This window comes from Cervus canadensis, chromosome X (genome assembly GCF_019320065.1).
Source record: "Cervus canadensis isolate Bull #8, Minnesota chromosome X, ASM1932006v1, whole genome shotgun sequence".
NCBI classification, from domain to species: domain Eukaryota; kingdom Metazoa; phylum Chordata; class Mammalia; order Artiodactyla; family Cervidae; genus Cervus; species Cervus canadensis.
Genome location: NC_057419.1, coordinates 31,906,945 through 31,929,990, shown reverse-complemented (window position 1 = coordinate 31,929,990; position 23,046 = coordinate 31,906,945). Strand labels below are relative to the sequence as shown.

At 41.4% G+C, this 23,046-nt stretch overlaps 1 protein-coding gene and 1 non-coding gene across 2 annotated transcripts; one reads left to right on the top strand and one right to left on the bottom strand.

Annotated features, from left to right (window-relative positions):
- Nucleotides 1-23,046, top strand: PGK1 (phosphoglycerate kinase 1). Its single transcript, XM_043458787.1, has 11 exons — nucleotides 1-179; nucleotides 6,181-6,231; nucleotides 8,808-8,963; nucleotides 9,074-9,218; nucleotides 12,425-12,528; nucleotides 13,171-13,290; nucleotides 19,915-20,029; nucleotides 20,278-20,457; nucleotides 21,637-21,814; nucleotides 22,088-22,186; nucleotides 22,562-23,046. The coding sequence occupies exons 1-11, from the start codon at nucleotides 115-117 to the stop codon at nucleotides 22,600-22,602; spliced, it is 1,254 nt and encodes a 417-aa protein (XP_043314722.1). The 5' UTR covers nucleotides 1-114; the 3' UTR covers nucleotides 22,603-23,046.
- Nucleotides 18,931-19,037, bottom strand: LOC122436079. Its single transcript, XR_006267851.1, has one exon. It is a non-coding gene; the product is annotated as a U6 spliceosomal RNA (small nuclear RNA).

The window sequence follows — 23,046 nt, the reverse complement described above, 5'->3', positions numbered from 1 at the left end:
CGTGGCGACCGGGCCCGCGAGGTGCTAGGCATTTTCCACGCGTTCGGCCTCTGAGTCTGTCTCATTCTGTCGCTGTCGCTTCCCCTGGCCTCTCGCTGCAGCTGAATTGCCAAGATGTCGCTTTCTAACAAGCTGACTCTGGACAAGCTGGATGTGAAGGGGAAGCGGGTCGTCATGAGGTAATCCTTGGGGTTCTCCCGCAGCCTCTCCGGCCGGGGCCGACTTCTTTTCCTCCTACCTCAAGTGACCTTTAGCCCCACTCTCGGCCCGTTGGGCTCTAGCCCAGCAGGGCGAGGCTGGCCACCATTGTGGCTGAGGTTTTGCCCGGGTTTAACGGTTTCTGACCTCATTTTCCCCAGCCCAGAAACTGAGCCGAAGTTGCCCTTTGCAGGGGTGGATCCTCCCAGGGAGGGTCAGATTGCGGGGATCCCTTTTGCCCTCTTTTCTTGTTTCTGAAGGGCAGTTCCGTCGCCTCAGTTCTCAGTTGGCGAGGGGGGACCTGATGCTTAACGTGCAGATCCCTCGGCCTCCAGTGAAGGGACCTTGAAAGGTCATTTGGATAGTTTTCCTTCCTCCACCACCCTAGACCACCCCAGACCAATGATAAATGGCCCACATTTCTAAGGTCCCTGCCCAAAGGGACATCTTTCCCAGAGGATGTTGATTTCGTTGTTGAGGAGTAGAATCCACTAAAGCGTTGAGGGTAGGAGGGTGAGGTAGGGTGGGGCGCAGGGAAGGAGGCCCTGCAGAGCTTATGTAACAGGCCTCTGCCGCCCTGTCGTGTCTTTGGACTACAGGCCTTGGGTTTTGCAGCAGGATTGTGACACATTCTGGGTAATGGTAGAGCAGGGTGTGGCTGCTCATTCTTGATGTTCTCTAATCTCACTCCCAGAGGTGGCTAGAGAAGCAGGATATTAGAAGTGGGGAAGGCTTGCCACCTGCCTTGGGTCTCTTACTCCAAACATGTGGATCCCTGGCCACATGGCTTCTCCCTTGCTTGCCAGAATTACTAGTACTGATGTATGGAGTATTTACATTTCTCCTTTTTGTAACATGTGTACATTCGTGCATGCCAGGAGCTAATTGCAGGAATTCAGTTAGGTATGTAACTGACTTGACCTTGATAGGATCCAAGGGTGGTGCTTTTGCCAGCATAAGGGCTTGACAGCATTGGGTAGTCTTGTCCTTTTAGGGAAGTGGTTGATTGATGGGCGGGCATGTGAAAGATGTGATCCAACCCCTTTCCCAATTTCAGCTGGTTCAAGAGAGGGCAACTTTTCTATATTAATGGATTCAGAAAGCAGTAGGGGATCTCCCTTAAGGCCTAAACTAGGTAGGTGCTGTGAATTGGTGTACTCTGTGAATGCCCTAAAAGTTAATGTAGCTCTCCCCTTCCCTCTAATTTCATTATGGCCACTATTAGTTTACAAGTGGCCTTCTCTGTCCTGCTATGGCAATAATCAGAAGAACCCAATGGCTTATGGCCATGAAAAACACCTGGTGCCCCCTTTTGCTCAATCACCTAAATCCTTTGCAATCTGAACAGAGTAGGAATCACAGCCATCCTAGTATTAGATAATGGCCCTGTCTACCCCTCAGATGCTTTTAAGAAAGATGGATAGACCTTAAGAAAAACAGGACAAGTGGACAGTGGCGTGCAGCTAGATCTTGGCTACCTTCCTACAATTGCGGTCTGGGGCTTTATCTCCTCTCTTCCCAGGTTTGAGGAATTATCTGAGCTGGCTGAGGGTGAGACTGGAGGAGGTGCTTATCTTTTCTCCCTCTGGACCTAATTTGAAATATGTTTCTGCCTCAGGGCTCAAAGTTTCATTTTACACAGATTAACCGTAATCTTTGAAATGACTGGCTAGTCCTGTTTTGCTGTTGGAAAATGACCTATCCATGGTCACTGAACTAGCAAGTTGGTGGCAGAACCAGAACTAGAATTTGGGTCTCCTTGGCTACCATCCAGATCCTCTAAACTCTTGGATGTAGTGAATAAGGACAGGTTAAAATAGACCTTTTGTCAGCTGAAGGTTGCAGTCAATAAGTTCCCCCTGTAATCTGGATAAATTCTACTTATCTGATTTGAGGACAGGAAGTTGCTTTTTCCCCGGATTATTAATGTAGCTCTTGAACAGAGAGTCACATTCATTGTAGGATTGCTTTTTGCAAGAGTCTAGGTAGCCTTGCATCGTCAGCTCAAATTTCTTTTTAATTGCCTTTATGTAGCGGTTGCTGGCAGTGTTCCGGAAGTGGAGCCTCCAGCGTAGTGGCTGCTTCACTTGCCTCCTTTCTTTGTCTTGCAAAAGGGAGCTGTGATGTTTGGGCCCCTGCTTTGAACTGCAGAGGGAAATTTACTGATTTGTTGAGGGAACTTCCTGATAGCCAGAGATCTCTGACTGGATAATTACCAGGTTGTACCTCAGTTTTTTAGGATTCCATTTGACTTTATAGACCTTGAGTAAATTTCCTGTTTAATTTTGCCATGTCATTTCCTTTCTTCCTCTCATAGGTTGCCAGTCATACTCCTTTGCCGACTGGTGAAGCACTTCCCTTTTGCTTGCTCCCCCTCCTCCATTTTTTTAAAAACCTCACAGTTTTTCTCTAACCTGTTGTAACTTGTTAAGCAACAGCTACAAGTTGGTGTAGTGGAAGAAGAAACAGGGAGGAAAAACAGCAGAGAAGAAAAAAAGTCTCTGAGAGAGCCAGTTAGTTATTAGTCGCTCAGTCGTGTCCGACTCTTTGCAACCATGTGGTCTCCCGCCAGGCTCCTCTGTCCATGGAATTTTCCAGGCAGGAATACTGGAGTGGGTTGCCATTTCCTGCTCCTGGGGATCTTCCTGACCCAGGGATTGAACCTGGGTCTCTTGCATTGCAGGCAGATTCTTTACTGTCTGAGCCACCAGGGAAGCCCTCTAAGAGAGCCATAATACCCCTATTTCCCGATTAGGGACAGTGAAGTAAGGGTGGGAATGGTTTCTTGGAGAGCTTTTAATGGAACTGGGCCTGAACTTCTGAGATTTCAGGTGATAGAGACTTGATATCCTTATTACAACTAAATTAATATTTTTAAGATTCATTCTGAAATAGTTATATGTTCACAGAACGTTGCAAAGATAATACAGAGAGGCCCTGTGTTCACCCAGTTTCCTTCATTGGATACATCTTACATAATTACAGTACAATATCAAGAGTAGGAAGAAAGTTGACATTTGCTATTTTATCACATGTGTAGATTTGTGTAACTCCCACCACTATCCAAGATACAAAACTAATTTTCTTTGAGCAGCACTAAGATCTCCCTATGTGTCATCCTTTAGCATCTTGGCCCCTCTCCCTCCATTCCTAAACCCCTGGTAACTACTAATCTGTCCTGCATTTCTATAATTTTATTTCAATATGCTATATAAGTGGGATCACACATGCCATTTTTTCACCCAGCATAATGCCCTCGAGATTTATCCATATTGTTGTATCAGTTGTTCATTCCTTGGATTGCTGAATAGTAGTCTATGGTATGGGCTTCCTGGGTAGCTGAGCTGGTAAAGAATCCGCCTGCAATGCAAGAGACCCCGGGTCGATTCCTGGGAAGGTCCCCTGGAGAAAGGGATAGGCTACCCACTCCAGTATTCTTGGGCTTCCCTGGTAGCTCAGACAGTAAAGAGTCCGCCTGCAATGCCAGAGACCTGGGTTCAGTCCCTGGGTTGGGAAGATCCCCTGGAGGAGGGCATGGCAACCCACTCCAGTGTTCTTGCCTGGAGAATCCCATGGACAGAGGAGCCTGGCAGGCTGCAGTCCAGTGGGTTGCAAATAGTCAGACATGACTGAAGAGACTTAGCACATATGCTTAACCTTTTGAGGAATTTCCAGACTGTTTTCCAAAGCAGTTGCATCATTTTACATTCCTACGGGCGTATGAGTGATCAGTTTCTCTGCATCCTCACTAACGCTTGATGTCATTTTTTATTTCATCCATTATGATATGAGTGGTGTGTAGTGATACCTGACTTTGTTCCTGAGGCTGAGCTTAGGATTAAGAGAAGTAGAAAAGGAAGGGGTGCAGATTTTACACAGGATATGTGAAATATGTAGGCTAGAGCAGTTTCTGTGGTGGAGTCCTCAGAGAGGAGAAGCTAAAAGCAGAGCTGTTGTTAACAGTCTAAGAGATGATGGGGGAAGGTAATCCACAAGCAACGAGAAGAAAGTATAAGTCCTTTTCTCATCAGTAAGCTATGCCATGGCAGCATGGATAGATGAGATAGATTCTTGAGTGTTTCTAGAGAATTTCTTCTGTGTCATGGCTCTGGGATAGGGAGCAGCACTGAAGGGGTGGCTTGTGCTCGGCCGCTTGCTGTTAACCCTTTTGAATGTGGGCCTTCTTGGAGGCTGCAGAGGGTGGGGGAAAATGATCTATGGTAATGAGATACTCTATCCTCTTTGGAATGCTCTGAGCCTTGCTCAGGATATTTAAAGAAGATGCTTAGACTCAGAATCAAGTAGCCTGAAATTAAGTAGACTGTTTCTTTTTTCAGAGGCATACTGCTTTTATTTTTTAAGATTTTAAATAAAAATTTGAATATAGAATTAATCCTTTAACTCATCTTTGGAAAGGTTATTCTTCAGTGAAGTAGAGTACAGGCCTAGGGGACATAGGAAATTGGTGGTCTTCTTAGTTGGTTTAGGATTTTGTAATTGTCTGCCAAGCCTCAGCCTAAGAGAGGAAGGACTAGTGATGGAGTTTTATGGTCAGACACTGCAACAAGTCTTTTTGAATTAGTCATACCTTCACTGTTGTTCTTTAGTGCGTGCTGCTAGCTGTTTTTAGTAATGGTTGATGTGCCTTTTAGATCACAAAATCATGTTTTGGAGAAGTCCTCACATGAATAATAATAGTTACCACTTTTATGGCACTGTTTATCAGTTACTCTCCTAAACACTTTGCAGATCGCTAACTCATTTAATTCTTAAAATAACTGTGAAGTAGATACTATCATTCCCATTCTATAGATGAGAAAGAAATCAACTTAAAAAGGATCTTGGCAGGTGAAACCTTACAGATAACTAGCCCCCACACATCATTACCTTCTTAGGGGATTGAGGTTCCAATCTGTCTGAAAGAAGGGGGAAGGAATGACAAGTTCTTAAAAATGATAAAGCAGCAGGAAGTTGCACAAGAGAGGAAACTGCAGTAAATTGCTATCTTTTTTTCCCCTGCCCTGGCTGTGCCCTGTGGCTTTTGGGATCTTAGTTCCCCAACCAGGGATTGAACCTGGGCCCTTGGCAGTGGAAGCTCTGGACTGCCAGGGAATTCCCTGCCTGTGCTGTCTTGATCACTTCTCTTCTGATTGCCTGTTTGTTAGGTGGGCAGGGTCACATGTTCCATCCTCTCCTCTCAGGTTTTTTTTTTAATTAAGTTTTTTTTTTAGTTGATTTACAATATTGTGTTAGTTTCAGGTGTACAGCAAAATGTCCTATCAGGCTTTTAGAAAGAAGCTATCTTGTGGTTATTGACTGTGTTTTGCTTGAAGGATACTGTGTGAACTTGATCTTGGACACTGGGTTTCTTTCTGGTCCTGAGGTCCCAGACTTTCTCCAAAAAGAATGATACTCTCTTGATGTGTTTTATTTTTCCAGTTTTTTTTCTTTTGAGAAGTGTTTACTTCATTAGGACCCAGAAATATTACCAGAGAAATCAGAATCCAGATGTGTTCTTTATAACCTTACCCTTCAGGCTGCCACCATTATTAGATAGTAGCATGCTGGGCCCACATAGAAATCTTTTTAGATGGAACTAGTTTCAGCTTCCCAGGTCTTCAGGGCTTGTTCCTGTGATTTTTTATTTTTTAAAATTTCTCTCTTAAAAGGTGTGAGACACATACCTAAAAGGGCACAAATCAAAAGCTCAAAGAATTATCACAGAAAGAGCACATTTGTCACCAACATCAAGAAAGAGAACAATATCAGAACCCCTGACGCTCCCTCTGGTGTCCTGTCTAAGTCACTACTCCCACTGTCCTCCGCATGGCTAATCACTATCTTCTAATACTACTGATTATTTTTAACGTGACTTTTGAACTTCCACTTATTTAACTGGTTCACTAAAAGTGCCTCTCATAATCTTTGAGGGAATGATAATTTGATCGTGGCTCTGAACTTGACACTTTGTTTCTTTTTCAGAGTAGACTTCAATGTTCCTATGAAGAACAACCAGATAACAAACAACCAGAGGTAATGTCCCTGCTACACCCTGAGCTAGGTTTAAGATGTACCTGCGTCTGAATATATGTAATGAAATGATTTTCCATTCTGATTGTAGAACTATAGCAACTTAAGCTGCATGATCTTGGTTTTCAACCAACCCACCATCTGGTTTGCTTTCTTATGAGAATTTAGAAATTGAAAAAAAAATCATTTTAAGAAGGTGATTTTTTTCCTCCTCTTTTTTTAATTTGAAGAATTTGGGGTTATACATTTTTGAAGAATATCAAGGTTTAAGGTTACTTGGCTTTCCTGCAAAATGAAGAACTGTTCATGTAGTTTTACAAGCCCCTATTCTAGCTGGTTCCCATAAAATCAGTTTTTGAGAATTTTGATTTAAGGGAAAAAACTTCAGAAGTAATACTTTCAGTCAGTTTAGGCTGCTCCACATGTCTTGGCTCCTAGATCCAGAAGCAGACATTTTAAGTGATAGTATTGTTCTTGCTTTTGATTAGATTCTAAAAGATTTTTATTTTAAATGAAGGGTTTGAGCTGGAAAGGTATGTTCTAATGATCTAGGCCTGTGCTGTCTAATAAAAATATAATAAAAACCACATGTAATTTTAAGATTTTCTAGTTGCCACATTAAAAAGTAACAAACAGATTAACTTAATTTTAATTTATTTAATCCAGTAAGCCCCAAATAATCATTGTAGTATGTAATCAATTAAAAATTAATGAAAGGAACATTTAACTTTTTTGGTATTAAGTATTTGAGATCCAATACGTATTTTACTCTTAGACAACATACCAATCTGGCTAACCACATTTCCAGTATTCAGGAGGTCCCTGTGGCTAATGGCTACCATATTGGACAGTGTAGGTATAGACCTAGAACATTTTCAGATACTGGCGCCAGAATAGAGTCTGGCATTCTGTCAAGCACATCCCTCCTGCACCATAGTGGAAGGTCTTTGTACAAGGCATCTCTGACCCTTCTTGGCTTTTTCGTTATTTTCTGCAGCATACATAAAAGATTAGAAATATGCCTATCAAGGTATTTTATGAGTAGAAAGCAGAGAAACAAGTCTGAGTAGATCTTCATTTTCAGAAATCCGTGGAGTTGATAAATAAAATGAAGCATTAGAAATAATAGAACTTGGCTGTTAAGGGAAAACGCCGAAGATTAATTTGGTTTCATTGGGCAAATGTACCTGATGAAGGTTTCTTGTTTATTTGGTATAATTGAGTTTTTATATCTGCCAAATAGCATAAGATAGTTAGAAATATAACTTGGCTTTTTATTATTCCATTTTTTGCTGAAATGTCATCTTCTTAGACTTTCCCTGGCTACCCTCTCTAAAATCCCCTCCACCACTATTCTTCAGTCGTTCTTGTCCCTGTACCTTGCTTTATTTTCTCCATAGTTCTTCTCACTTCTGTGAGAGCAGAAATTATTTTATTTACTGTTGTATTCTCAGAATCTGATATAGTAGCTGCTACAGAAGTAGCATTCAATAAATACTTGTTGAGTAAATAAATAATTTTCTTTGTTAGGTTTAGTTTCTCAAATACTGCCAAGAATGGAAAGTTAGTATTGGGTTTGTAACAAAAATTTGAAGTGTTTAAAGAAGTTTAATACATTATTGGTTAAACTGTAATTTTATAAACACAATGTGTTATGTAAACCACATTCTATATAATGTATTTGTTTTCTCCTACATAAAAAGTGACTTAGAATTTTGTAATGGGTACTGAAATGTTTTTACAGTTTTCCCAAAATTTCTTTTAATGGTTTCAAGATTTGAGAATTTTATGTTTCTTTCAAAGTCAAACACTTAGGGTGTTTCAGGGGTCCCTAAAAGCACTCACATGTTTGGTGATTCACTAGAAAGATTCATTGCTAAAGTTTATTAAAGTGAAAGGATGCATGACAGGATCAGCAAGCGGAAAAGACACAGGCAGTATCTGGAGAAATCCATGCTTAGGTTTCCATGCGTGCTCTCTCCCTCTCGTGATACCAAGTGCGCTCCTTTCTCCAGCAGTGAAAATGCAGTAATTGTGTGTGATATCTCTGCCCAGAAAAGCCCTTCAGAGACTCAACTGGGAGTCTTTTTACTGGGAGTCTTACTGGGAGCTGATCACATAGGTACCCTCTGCCCAGCAGCTACCAAAATTCCTTACTCCTAGAGGGAAGCAGGTGTTGAATATAAACCTGTTTGTACAGACGGTCTAGGAATTGTGAACAGACTTTGTCAGGGAACTGAAGGACCACCTCAAAAGCCAAGTTCCCAGATACCAGCCAAGGGCCAACCTTGCAAGCAGGTCCTTCTGAAGACAGCAGTTTCAGTCCTGCTATATTAATTTTATTCTGCACAAGGTGCAAAACATGATGAGATTGTCTAACCCTAGGTGGAGGGTTGACATCCTAATTAACTTCTGCCCCTGCACATGAACCTGAGGACCATCACTGAGTTGCTGACAGTAGATTTGAAGGAATTTGGAGAAGAAAGGAGGCTTTATGTTTTATGAGGCCATGAATAAAATAGTTCTCACTAATTCTTAGGAGTAGCCTTGCTCTACTTGCTGTTTCTTCTTGGTTGCAGGATCAAGGCTGCTGTTCCAAGCATCAAATACTGCTTGGACAATGGAGCCAAGTCAGTTGTTCTTATGAGCCACCTGGGCCGGCCTGATGGTGTCCCCATGCCTGATAAGTACTCCTTGCAGCCAGTTGCTGTAGAACTCAAATCTCTGCTGGGCAAGTATGTTTCAGGTTCTGGTCAACTCTGTGACAGGAGATGTTGTCAAGTATGTTGTTGCTGATTCTTAACTTTCAGACTGTTCAAGTGTTTCTGTGTCATACTCTCTCCAGGGATGTTTTGTTCTTGAAGGACTGTGTGGGCCCAGATGTGGAGAAGGCTTGTGCTGACCCAGCTGCTGGGTCTGTCATCCTGCTGGAGAACCTTCGTTTTCATGTGGAGGAAGAAGGGAAGGGAAAAGATGCTTCTGGGAACAAGGTAGGACCTGTGATTTGACAATAGTAGGGGTGAGGAGGCCTGAGTATATGAGACTGTGATTGAAGAATAGAAGCAGCTCATGTTTATTTTGATACCTTTTTATTGAAAGACAGCATACATATAGAAATGCACAAATGCACAGCTTGATGAATTATCACAAAGTAAGCACACCTGTGTAACCAACACCGCGGTCAGAGAAGAAGATATTGCCAGCCCTGGAAGCCCTCCTCATCATGCTCAAGTGGTTTTTGAAATACCTTGGAAAGATGTGAACACCATTTGGGCGTAAGAGTATTTGGTGAACATGCTGCTTCTAATTGTCCCTTTGTTACACACCTGGCCTTTGATATATGAAGATGTATTTTTCTAATAGTACGTGATAATATCCTATCAGAATGTAGGCTGTCGTTCCCAAGTGCCGAGAGCAGACATTCACAGGTGGTTGTGGGGAGTGAGTATCCATGATATACCAGGTGTTCCTCCAGCAGAGCCAGTTTTAGATTGTTTTGTCAAGGCTAGAACAGTTTTTATAAGCAGCAGGCCCTAGTGTGTTATGGAAGAATAATATGTATTCTTATTTAGAAGGGGAATTAACTTAAAGCTTGAGCTTGGTACTTTTAAGACAGTAAATTAAATTTAATATCATTGAGGTTTTCTTATAAAAGAATCATGTGACCAGAAAAAGTGCTTTCCTAATTCAAGTGGAAAGGGACTATTTGGAACATTTGATTGAATTAGGTAGATGATGGTCATGATGATATTACCTTGGGTTTAAGGCATTTTTCTTAAGTGTAAAGGATCTTTCTTTGAATTTCTTAAGGAATGACAGGTATCATCATTTTTTTTTTCAAAGCCTAGGTCTCAGAAAGGCAGTTATTTGACTAAAGTTAGAGGTAGTAGTACTGTTGCTGGTCTTTATATATAGCTCAGTCCATCAATAAGCAAACTTTATGTAAAGGGTCAGACAATAAATATTTTAGGCTTTGTGGGTCAGACGGCCAGTCACAACCTTATATGGTCTGTGTTGGAACTATTCAACTCTGCCATTGTTGTACAAAAGCAACCATAGGGGTAAAAAACAAAAATTTTAAAAGACAACCATAGATACCCACAAAATAGATTACCGTGACCTGACAACCAGGATTTAAATATTAAATGATAGAGCTGGCTCTTTTGAGGATGATTTCGAATTTGCCTATTCGTAGAAAGGAAGCTGGGTTTCTCATATGGCTCAGTGGTAAAGAACTCACCTGCCAATGCAGGAGCCTCGGGTTCGATCCCTGGGTGGGGAAGATCCCCTGGAGGAGGGCATGGCAATCTATCTACTCCAGTATTCTTGCCTGGGAAATCCCATGAACAGAGGAGCCTGGTGGGCTGCAGTCCATATGGTCATAAAGAATTGGATACAACTGGGCACTAATGCAGAAGGGAATCAGAAAGCACCCTTTGTACTTTCCACTCTTAATGTCTTTAGTATCTTGGGGAAGAAGATTCTCTGAGGCTAGCATCTCAATCTCCTGTTGTGCTTCTGACATTTCTTAAGGTCATCAGAGTGCCTGCTTTCAAGCAGTTTCTTTTATTAGCACTGCAGGCTCAGGTCTTGCCTTATCTTGCCTTTGGCATGGTCTTGCTACAGTAGTAGGAGTTAAATGCTGACCTAAAATTTGGTGCCCTTTTAGACTGAAACTCAAGCTGTTCAACTCTTGGGCTTAGAAATGGCAGGAGGCAAGTTGAGGCAAAACCTTATATACAGTAAGTGATGAACCAACTGTGCTAGTCTATGTCTTTGTGGGTAGTTTACTTTACATTTAGTGTCCAGTGGCTTTTCATGCTTGAAATTTTTGGAGCCAGCCATAAGTTCAAAGTGAATAAAAAACGAAGTGAGGCATGAAATTTTTCCTTTATGCAGAGTACCTGCATTATCTTTTAGGAGCATTCTCTTCCTTCTGGTTCCTGGCAGATAAAAAATGAGAAATAGGTTCTGATTATTATTAATTTTTTCCCCTGCCCCTGATTATTATTAATTTTTATAATACCTTTTTCATAGATAGCTTTTAATTTGTGTCATTTTCCCACAAACAGTTCTTAAGTAGAGAAGTTATCTTCCCCTTTTAATAGATAGGAAAGGATAGAGAAAAACTTGACAAAGGTTACACAGTAAATTAGCGTCAGACGTGGGTGTAGAACTCAGGGCTCCTGCCATTTGGGCAGTGTTTTCATGACTACACATCTTGCAGTCACCGGTGGCAGATAATATTCCATTCTAAAGAGATTATGGGGGCTCTACACTTTAGTTTTAGCATTAGTGCCGCTGTATTCTTTGGGCCACTAGAGGAAAGCCCCTGTTCTTTGTGACAGCCTCCTTCACTTCAATATATAGGAGAATGGGAGTGGACAGTGACTAAACATCTGCTTTGACACTTCTCTGCCATATCCCCCTCATCTGGCTTTCTATGCATCTTTGCTTTGTTTCCTACTGAAGACTCATTGTTTATCCTGCTGTCCTGCTTTCTTTCCCCTATGAAAAGGGTGGTATCCCTGGATAGTGAGCCGACATTCAAAGCCATATGTTTTACATCAACTTTTTGTCCCTCTATCTTTTTTGTAGAAATGTATTGTTTTCTCAGATGCCTAACTTCCAGGGAAAGCTATATGAATTACCTCCTTTTGATATATACAGTATTTCTGAGGTGCTTTTCCGTTGTCAGGTTTCCATCTGCCTTCTCTGTCCCAGCTTGCCCTTGTTGCTTTCATGAGAAATATGTATGAGAGCTTTTTTCCGTTTGCAGAAAGGTCTTGGCAGCTAGCAGCTTGACTCAAGTATAGTCCTAAATTTTACATGGAGAATATGTTAAAATGAAGCAGTGAGTCAAAGAGAGAGAAGGATAATTTGTATTTTGTCCTAGGAGCTGGAGAGAGACCAGTGGGATGTGATTAGAGGTTAAGCTGTGATTCAGGTATCTTAGGCTTGCAATTTGAGGGAAGGCAAAGGAGAGCAGACACATGTAGAAATGAGCAAAAGATCTGGAATATTTGGAAGAAAGAACAGATCCTGTTGCTAGTTTTAAAAATTGCTATCCTGCCAACTCAGGGTCTTTAGATATGTTGAAGAGGACTCTTGGTATGAAATGCTTTTACAGTTGTCTTTGGAGTTATCAATATCGCTTATGTTCTCCTCCCCGCCCCTTTTTTGTTTTTCTCTTCAGGTTAAAGCTGAACCAACCAAAATAGAAGCCTTCCGAGCTTCACTTTCTAAGCTAGGGGATGTTTATGTCAACGATGCTTTTGGCACTGCTCACCGAGCCCACAGGTACTAAAAGTTTTTTGTTCATTGTCAAACTGAGAGCATTATTTCTCTGTTTACTTAAGTAGCCAAAGCTCTGGAATGGTTTTGGAAATTTCTGTGTTGTATTGTGATCTTTTTGGATTCTATTTCTCATTGGAGCTACAAATAAAACTGTGGTTCTTGTTGAGTATCCCTGATCTAAAGATGAAATAAAAATAAAAAATGTTGAGGATTGTGGAACTTTTTGTTGAGCTTTAGGAAGATTTTGCTCTGTCTTACTTTGGATATTTCATAGAGAGCTCTCCCTTTGTGATTGCTATGGGAGCAGTGTCTTAGGCTATCAGTAGGAAGCAAACTGAGGAATCCTTCCCTGTTGTCATCACCTGGCTGATAATTTATTGTGGTTAAACCCTTGGTCTGAAGACTGTTAATTGGGTATCTTAAATTCTACTTAAGGTAGTTGCTTCTCACTTGTTCTCCTTTATCCTGCATTTTAAGCCAAAAACCTTATCTTGTACCTAAGTGTTTTGTTGTAGTTTGGGAATGAAAACCATGGTGTCCTGGTGTCTCAAAAGTGAAAGTATTTCAGTGATAAGGAGATGGCCTCTAGAATTGGGAGAATTGCTAAGGATTGACTAAAATTTGAATGTCTCTGTTCCTTTCTAGCTCCATGGTAGGAGTAAATCTGCCAAAGAAGGCTGGAGGTTTTTTGATGAAGAAGGAGCTGAACTACTTTGCCAAGGCCTTGGAGAGCCCCGAGCGACCCTTCCTGGCCATCCTGGGCGGGTACAGAGAACTCTTCAAGATCATACTTTTAAGTAGTGTTTTTTACCTGGTTCAGTTCAGTTCAGTTTAGTTGCTCAGTTGTGTCTGACTCTTTGCAACCCCATGGACTGCAGCATGCCAGGCCTCCCTGTCCATCACAAACTCCCAGAGTGTACCCAAACTCATGTCCATTGAGTCGGTGATGCCAACCAACCATCTTATCCTTTGTCATCCCCTTCTCCGCCTGCCCTCAGTCTTTCCCAGCATCAGGGTCTTTTCAAATGAGTTAGCTTTTCGCATCAGGTGGCCAAAGTATTGGAGTTTCAGCTTCAAAATCAGTCCTTCCAGTGAACACCAAGGACTGATCTCCTTTAGGATGGACTGGTTGGATCTCCTCGCATTCCAAGGGACTCTCAGGAGTCTTCTTCAACATCACAGTTCAAAAGCATCAGTTTTTCGGTGCTCAGCTTTCTTTTTTTTTTTCAGCTTTCTTTACAGTCCAACACTCACAACCATACCTGACTATTGGAAAACCCATAGCCTTGACTAGACGGACCTTTGTTGGCAGAGTAATGTCTCTGCTTTTTAATATGCTATCTAGGTTGGTCATAACTTTCCTTCCAAGGAGCAAGCAACATTTAATTTCATGGCTGCAGTCACCATCTGCAGTGATTTTGGAGCCCCCAAAAATAAAGTCAGCCACTGTTTCCCCATCTATTTCCCATGAAGTGATGGGACCAGATGCCATGATCTTAGTTTTCTGAATGTTGAGCTTTAAGCCAACTTTTTCACTCTCCTCTTTCACTCTCATCAAAAGGCTCTTTATTTCTTCACTTTCTGCCATAAGGATGGTGTCATCTGCATATTTGAGGTTATTGATATTTCTCCTGGCAGTCTTGATTCCAGCTTGTGCTTCTTCCAGCCCAGCGTTTCTCATGATGTACTCTGCATATAAGTTAAATAAGCAGGGTGACAATATATAGCCTTGACGTACTTCTTTTCCTATTTGGAACCAGTCTATTGTTTCATGTCCAGTTCTAACTGTTGCTTCCTGACCCCGCATTCAGTTTTCTCAAGAGGCAGGACAGGTGGTCTGGTAGTTCCATCTCTTTTAGACTTTCCCACAGTTTGTTGTGATCCACACAGTCAAAGGCTTTGGCATAGTCAATAAAGCAGAAATAGATGTAATTTGGAACTCTCTTGCTTTTTCGATGACCCAGCAGATGTTGGCAATTTGATCTCTGGTTCCTCTGCCTTTTCTAAAACCAGCTTGAACATCTGGAAGTTCATGGTTCACATATTGCTGAAGCCTGGCTTGGAGAATTTTGAGCATTACTTTGCTAGTGTGTGAGATGAGTGCAATTGTGTGGTAGTTTTGAGCATTCTTTGGCATGCCTTTCTTTGGGATTGGAATGAAAACTGACCTTTTCCAGTCCTGTGGCCACTGCTGAGTTTTCCAAATTTGCTGACATATTGAGTGCAGCACTTTCACAGCATCATCTTTTAGGATTTGAAATAGCTCAACTGGAATTCCATCACATCCACTAGCTTTGTTCAGTGATGCTTCCTAAGGCCCACTTGACTTCACATTCCAGGATGTCTGGCTCTAGGTGAGTGATCACACCATCGTGATTCTCTGAGTCATGAAGATCTTTCTTGTACACTTCTTCTGTGTATTCTTGCCATCTCTTTTCAATATCTTCTGCTTCTGTTAGGTCCATACCATTTTTGTCCTTTATTGAGCACATCTTTGCATGAAATGTTCCCTTGGTATCTCTAATTTTCTTGAAGAGATCTCTAGTTTTTCCGATTCTATTCTTTTTCTCTATTTCTTTGCACTGATCACTGAGGAAAGGTTTCTTATCTCTCCTTGCTGTTCTTTGGAACTCTGCATTCAAAGGGTATATCTTTCCTTTTCTCCTTTGCTTTTTGCTTCTCTTCTTTTCACAGATATGTGGCTCCTCAGCCAGCCATTTTGCTTTTTTGCATTTCTTCTTCTTGGGGATGGTCTCGATCCCTGTCTTCTGTACAGTGATACGGACCTCTGTCCATAGTTCATCAGGCACTCTGTCTGTCAAATCTAGTCCCTTAAATCTATTTCTCACTTTCACTGTATAATCATAAGGGATTTGATTTAGGTCATACCTGAATGGTCTAGTGGTTTTCCCCACTTTCTTCAATATCTGAGCCTACCTGGTAGTAGGCCATAACTTGGGCTTCCTTGATGGCTCAGTGGTAAAGAATCTGCCTGCAGTGCAGGAGCTGCAGGAGACGTGGGTTCAATCCCTGGGTCAGGAAGATCCCCTGGAGGACAGAATGGGTTACCCACTCCAGAATTCTTACCTGGGAAATCCATGGACTGGCGGGCTACAGTCCATAAGGTCACAAAGTGTCAGACACAACTGAAGTGACTGAGCACAAGCATGAGGCCATAAATTGGGTGGTTTATTGTCATTAGCACAATCAAACTGGGTGACAGGAAAATTTAATAAAGGTAGTATCTGCAAAGGTGTGGGTGGGGTTTAGGGAAACACAAAAGGGAAAGTACAGTCATCTGAGGAAGCCATCATCACCATCCTTAGACCTGAAGGGCAAAAGGGAAGTGATGGTTACCAGAATCCAGAGAGGGTAGTTGTGTGGAGATGGCCCTCTGATGAGAACTGTGTATAGCCTTTGGTTAAGGGATGGAGGATAGTCATCTAGCAGGGAAGGAGCCAGGGAAATAGATACTCTGATCTCATTTTAATGTCCTATTGCTGTATCCCTCTTACCCACAATGGGCTGCCCCCCAGCTAGACGTCAGAGGGCAAAGGACCTCCTTGATGCAGTCTATGCAGGTCAGCCTCCTGGGACAGAGAACAGGGCTAGAAAAGATAGAAAATGGTTCTGTAGGGAAGAAATTGGAAAGATCCACTATTGCCCACTATTACTTATCTAACAATTTTTGAAGCACTTGAGCCTTTCAGATATGAAAACCTCCTTATATGTGTTGAATATATCATTTTGAACTCATTTTTTCAGATCTCATACCTTTTTATATTTTTTCCTATGGGGAAAAGTACTCTGAATAGTGATATGCCACTGGCTTAGTTAAAAGTAGAAATTTCAAAAGTGCAGGTCAAGAGACTAGGAGGATACATTTTAGGTGATAAAGTAGGGACAGAGACCTGGGACTTCTTGGATAAGATCTTGTCACTTGGCATGACTATCTAGATAGCAGACTCTTTATGGCTAGATACTCCTTACCCTTTTATGAGCAGGGTTTTTTTTTTTTCCCCATGGGACTGAACACACTCAGCATTTCCCTATGAAAGCTGACTCTGGAGTTGGGTGTCAATTTCAGGTAGCAGAGTTGCTCTCCAGGCTTCATGAGCCCAGTTTTAGGGGCCTAAAAATAGTTAAGGTAGGTACTTGTATCTGTCTCCTGGAAACATTGCCACTCTTGTGCACCGGATTATAAAGGTCGGCCTCTGATCTTTGCTTCTCTGGAGACTGGGACTTGAGTTTTGTTCTCAATCCTTCCCTAGACCTGGAATATGGGAGTGAGTGCCACCTAGTCTTATGATTAGGTTTTGGACTCTGCCTAAAATTGCTATTTGGGGGAAGTTTACACGGAGGGTTTTTTTTTTTTTTGCCACCTTTCTTTCAATTAGTGTTCCTGAGAACATTAACAATATAGGGGAAGATTTTACATTTTATTAAAAAAATTATTCGGTTGGGAATTCCCTGGTGGTCCAGTGGTTAGGACTCCTCGCTTTCACTGCCCAGATTCTACTCCTGGTAAGGGAGCTAAGATTCCACAAGCCGTGCAGTGTGGCCAAAAAAAGAAAAAACCCCAAAACTTTGTTGTGGAAACACTCAAACATTATAGAAGTTGAAAGAATAGTATAATAAACTCACAGGTACCTATTACCCTGTTCTAATAATTACTGGCATTTTTGCCAATCCAGTTTCATCTGTCCTCTAATCCTTATTTTGTCAGGAGTATTTGAAAGCAAGCCTTAGATATCATATAATTTCATTTCTGATACTTCTGTATACATCTCATAACTTGAGATTTCTTTTAAATAACCACCTGTTACACCTAGCAAAATTTAATAGTCTTACTATTAATACTGTCATCTAATACCCAGTCTGTGTTCAGAATTTCTCCATCATTTCAGAAATGCCTTTTACAGGCAGTTTGTTTGAATCAGGATCCAGATGAAGTCTATGCATTGTATTTGGTCATTCAGTTCAGTTCAGTTGCTCAGTCATGTCCGACTCTTTGCGACCCATGAATCGCAGCACGCCAGGCCTCCCTGTCCATCACCAACTCCCGGAGTTCACTCAAACTCATGCCCATCGAGTTGGTGATGCCATCCAGCCATCTCATCCTCTGTCATCCCCTTCTCCTCCTGCCCCCAATCTCTCCCAGCATCAGGATCTTTTCCAATGAGTCAGCTCTTTGCATCAGGTGGCCAAAGTATTGGAGTTTCAGCTTCAAAATCAGTCCTTCCAGTGAACACCCAGGACTGATCTCCTTTAGGATGGACTGGTTGGATCTCCTTGCAGTGCAAGGGGCTCTCAAGAGTCTTCTCCAACACCACAGTTCAAAAGCATTAATTGTTTGGTGCTCAGCTTTCTTTACAGTCCAACTCTCACATCCATATATGACCACAGGAAAAACCATAGCCTTGACTAGATGGACCTTTGTTGGCAATGTAATGTCTGTGCTCTTTAATATGCTATCTAGGTTGGTCATAACTTTCCTTCCAAGGAGTAAGCATCTTTTAATTTCATGGCTGCAATCACCATCTGCAGTGATTTTGGAGCCCAAAAAAATAAAGTCAGCCATTGTTTCCCCATCTATTTCCCATGAAGTGATGGGACCAGATGCCATGATCTTAGTTTTCTGAATGTTGAGCTTTAAGCCAACTTTTTCACTTTCCTCTTTCACTTTCATCAAGAGGCTTTTTAGTTCCTCCTCGCTTTCTGTCATAAGGATGGTGTCATCTGCATATCTGAGGTTATTGATATTTCTCCCAGCAATCTTGAGTCCAGCTTGTGCTTCTTCCAGCCCAGCGTTTCTCATGATGTACTCTGCATATAAGTTAAATAAGCAGGGTGACAATATACAGTCTTGACGTACTTCTTTTCCTATTGTTCAATGTCCAGTTCTAACTGTTGCTTCCTGACCTGCATACAAGTTTCTCAAGAGGCAGATTAGGTGGTCTGGTATTCCCATCTCTTTCAAAATTTTCCATAATTTATTGTGATCCACACAGTCAAAGGCTTTGGCATTGTCAATGAAGCAGAAATAGATTATTTTATTAGTTCCCTGTTATTATTTTCATTCTATTGATTTGTTGAAGAAGCAGGGCATTTGATGTATAGAACATCCCATGTTCTTTAGATGTTGAATCTCTTTTCATCCTTTCTCTTTCCCACTCTCTCTGTGTATGTGTATGTTAATATTTTATTTATTTATTTAGGCTGTGCCAGGTCTTAGCTGTGGCATGTGGGATCTAGTTCCGTGACCAGGGATCGAACCTGGGCCCCCTGCATTAAGAGCACAGAGTTTTATCCACTGGACTACCTGGGAAGTCCCGTACTCAGTGTTTTTTAAGATTTTTTTTTTTGATGTGGACCATTTTTATTTATTTACTTATTTATTTGTTTTAAAATATGGAACGCTTCACAAATTTGCGTGTCATCCATGCGCAGGGGCCATGCTAATCTTCTCTGTATCATTCCAATTTTAGTATATGTGCTGCCGAAGCAAGCACTGATGTGGACCATTTTTAAAGTCATTGAATTTATTACACCATTGCTTCTGTTTTACATTCTGTTTTTTTTGGTAATGGGGCATGTGGGATATTAGATTCCTGACCAGGGATCAAACCCACACCCCCTGCATTGGAAGGCAAAGTCTTAGGCACTGGACTACCAGGGAGGCCCCACAACCAATGTGTTGAATCAAGTGGTCCAATAGAATAATGCATGCCATAAAGCAAATATTCCAGAAACTAAACATGGACCTAAGAGTGTGAATATCTTGTCTATTTTTGCTCAGTATATATTTGTTTGGTATGTAATTTGATACCTGCTTTAGGGTTAGGACAGTTCTCAGCTTAGGGATCCCACAATTAGCAGCCTTTCTCAAGTATAATTACCAATCTTGACCTTTGATTTTGGGGGATAAAAAGGGACAAAACAGATCTGTTTGGAATTTGTGATTTCTTTAGATGATTGCAAGTCTTCTAAGCCCTTCTTGGCCAAGAGACACACCTTAAAAAGATTTCTTAGTAATGGATTGGCTTTTTGGTGTTGGAGAAACATAGGGCAAAGCTAGCCAGTACCTTTTTAAAAATATTTTTTTAATGTTTAATTGGATGATAATTGCTTAACAGTGTTGGTTTCTGCTGTACAACAACATGAATCAGCTATAAGTATACATATATCCCCTCCCTCTTGAGACTTCCTCCCACGCCCCCATCCCACCCCTATAGGTCTTCATAGAGCACCAGGCTGAGAGCTAGTACTTTTGTCACTTTGTGGGACATTTCTCTGTTCCTGTCCCTTGATATAAAACTTCAGGCTTTGTGTAACACCAGTTCTTTAGTCCTTTGTTCTTTTGGTGATGATTCTTGCTTTCCCTTCCAGAGCTAAAGTTGCAGACAAGATCCAGTTGATCAATAATATGCTGGACAAAGTCAATGAAATGATTATCGGTGGTGGAATGGCCTTTACCTTCCTTAAGGTGCTCAACAACATGGAGGTAGGAAACCGATGCCAAGTAGATGTGAAATAGCTCTCCATGAGAAATAGGTTATGTAAATTTAAAACGGAAATTAGCTTATGGCATGAGCCCTAAAAACTCCCATTTTTATTTATTTTGCAAGTTGTTTTTCTTTTGTCTTAGAACTATTCCTTTATATTGTATTGTATTTCATACTGTCTGCTTTGTGAGGTAAACACATTCTTAGAATATAGGCTGATCTTCATCATCTTGACTTCCCTATATAGATTGGCACTTCTCTGTTTGATGAAGAGGGATCCAAGATTGTCAAAGACCTGATGTCCAAAGCTGACAAGAATGGCGTGAAGATTACTTTGCCTGTTGACTTTGTCACTGCTGATAAGTTTGATGAGAATGCCAAGACTGGCCAAGCCACTGTGGCCTCTGGCATACCTGCTGGCTGGATGGTGAGTCACTTGGGTGGTTGGTAGTATGAGTGAACAAATACATTTTGGTATTATTCATTCAACCAATAAAAAATTAAAAGAAGTTCTCCAAATATTGCAGTGAGCCCTTCCTTCAGGGAGAATCCATGGCGTAAAAGCAGGGGTATCAGATTGCTGCTAAGATTTTTCATTTGAAAAGTGAGGGCAAAAATGCTTTTTGTTTCTTCATCTATTTAATGTTTATTAAGTACTTAACCGATTGCTGTGGATGATGCTATGTACTTTCATAGTTTGGGCTGTTCTGTTGGATTATGTTGGACTAAATATTATTTCTGCCTAGAAACCTGTATAAGAATTTTTTTGTATATGAAAACATTAAGGTAGTACAATTATTACAAGCAGGGAAAAATCTATGTGTGTATTAAGGACTTATTTAAATAGTTGATTATAGTACTCTCCATTTGTTATTGTTCTAATATCTGTACAAAATTGTTAATGTTAACCTACTACTTTGCTTAGTCACTGTCCTTCTGTTAGGCATGTGGCTTTAAGTGTGGTTCCAAGAACAGCAGCATCATTTTGAAGCTTGTTAAAAACTGTAAATTCCTACCCCCTTCTCCCAACCTGCTGAAGCAGAAACTCTGGGAGTAGGGCCCAGGAATTTGTGCATTAACAAGCCATCCTGGTGATTCTGATGCACCACAAGGTTTGAGAACCACTGATCTAGTTTAGTGTTTTTCAACCTCGGCACTATTGACATCTCAGGTAGTTTTAGTTATGGAGGGCTGTTGTGGCATTGTAGGATGTTTAAGGAATCTTTGCCCACTAGATACCAAGTAGCAACCCCCTACCACCTCTAAATCATGACAGCCAAAAATGTTGAGATATTACCATATGTTCCCTAGGGAGGGGTGGAATTGACCCTAGTTGAAAACCACTGAGCTAGTTACAATCATAAAATAATGTGGCTAAAAATGTTTTTATCAAATAACTTTTGAGGTTTTCCCTTAGACTTGATCTTCCATAAAGGATATGAGCAAGTTTGTAATTTTAAAGAATGAAATGTCTCTTGTATCTTTTAGTTCTAAAAGACACTCTGGTATTCAGCCTTGAGTTCTGGTCTTGGTGGAGGTATGGTATTTGCTCCTCTAAGTAGCTTTTCTTGGTAGCTCATCCTCTCTTTTTAAATCTGCCCCTTAGGGCTTGGATTGTGGTCCTGAGAGCAGTAAGAAGTATGCTGAGGCTGTTGCTCGGGCTAAGCAGATCGTGTGGAATGGACCTGTGGGTGTATTTGAATGGGAAGCTTTTGCCCGAGGAACCAAAGCCCTTATGGATGAGGTGGTGAAAGCCACTTCCAGGGGCTGCATCACCATCATAGGTAAAGGGTCCTGTACAAAGCTAATGCCATGTGAGCTGGCAGAAGATCAGAGGATAGTAGAGGGGAAATAGTTAACTTTTCCTAGGTTCCTTGGTGCCGGGTGGATCTTGAAACTTAAGTGGGTATATGATTCATGGAGAAACCTGTAAATGAGATGGAGTTGGGGGTTTATCAGCTACCTTTTGGGCTGGAGAGCACAGTGCCTTATAATTTTGGTGCCAGTCTTTTTTCTCTTCTCTCCTTCCCCCTTTTTATTTGGTTTTCATTCAACAGGTGGTGGAGACACTGCTACTTGTTGCGCCAAATGGAACACGGAGGATAAAGTCAGTCATGTGAGCACTGGGGGTGGTGCCAGTTTAGAGCTCCTGGAAGGTGAGGATCTTTAATGTTTTTGGCTTATTTGGGGGGAATGACAGGGTTTATGCAGTAAGAGTTAAGTAGAATGGAGTGGAGACAGTAGGTTGTAGTGTTGTCATTAGAAGTCACGGGCAGTACAAATGGAGGAACTTCAAGTAAAGCTCCTGGGTTCCATTTGATGTGGGGAGGGCCAGATGGGAAGATCTTTATTCTCAAAGAGGTTACACACTAGTACACCTGGGGCCCAAAATGTAGAAGTTACTTAACTCCTGGCCATATATCCTAGATAAGAACTGCTATGTTATTGGGAAGATAGGAGGGAACAGATCTGGCTTAGTGGATCTTATAGTAATGCTGACCGTGTATGTGTGTGTGTTCTCTCAAAAACAGGTAAAGTCCTTCCTGGAGTGGATGCTCTCAGCAGTGTTTAGTACTTTTCTGCCTTCTGGTTCCTGTGCATAGCCCCTAAGTCAACATAGCATTGTCTGCATCTCCACTTGGCATTAGCTAATGTCTTCCCCCGTGTCAATAATCAGCTAGTGGCCAAGAGATGTAGTGCCAGGAACCCTTAACAGTTGCAGAACATCTCAGCTCATCTTTGCTGTACCTGGGAATTGCCTACATTCTTCAAGATCCCATTTGAGTTTCTTAGAGACTAAACCGTTGTGCATTCTAGAGTACATATATTTATATTATGCCTGTTAAAGAAAGTGGGCTGTGTTAGCTTAGTTCTCTTTCTGAAGTAGCTTATTCTGATTAGCTTTGTCATTGTTTCACCACTCAGCATGGAAACAAGATGAAATTCCAATTATTGGTATGGAGGGAGATGAAGTTGGTGATATATTAAATAAATAAAAAGATCCATTGAAACTGGA

What these genes read in the sequence shown, in the direction of transcription:
- PGK1 (XM_043458787.1), top strand. Translation starts at nt 115, where the DNA reads ATGTCGCTTTCTAACAAGCTGACTCTGGACAAGCTGGATGTGAAGGGG. An exon ending in AAGATGCTTCTGGGAACAAG is followed by an intron (nt 9,219 to 12,424) that starts GTAGGACCTGTG and finishes TTTTCTCTTCAG; the next exon opens with GTTAAAGCTGAACCAACCAA. An exon ending in CAGTTTAGAGCTCCTGGAAG is followed by an intron (nt 22,187 to 22,561) that starts GTGAGGATCTTT and finishes TCTCAAAAACAG; the next exon opens with GTAAAGTCCTTCCTGGAGTG.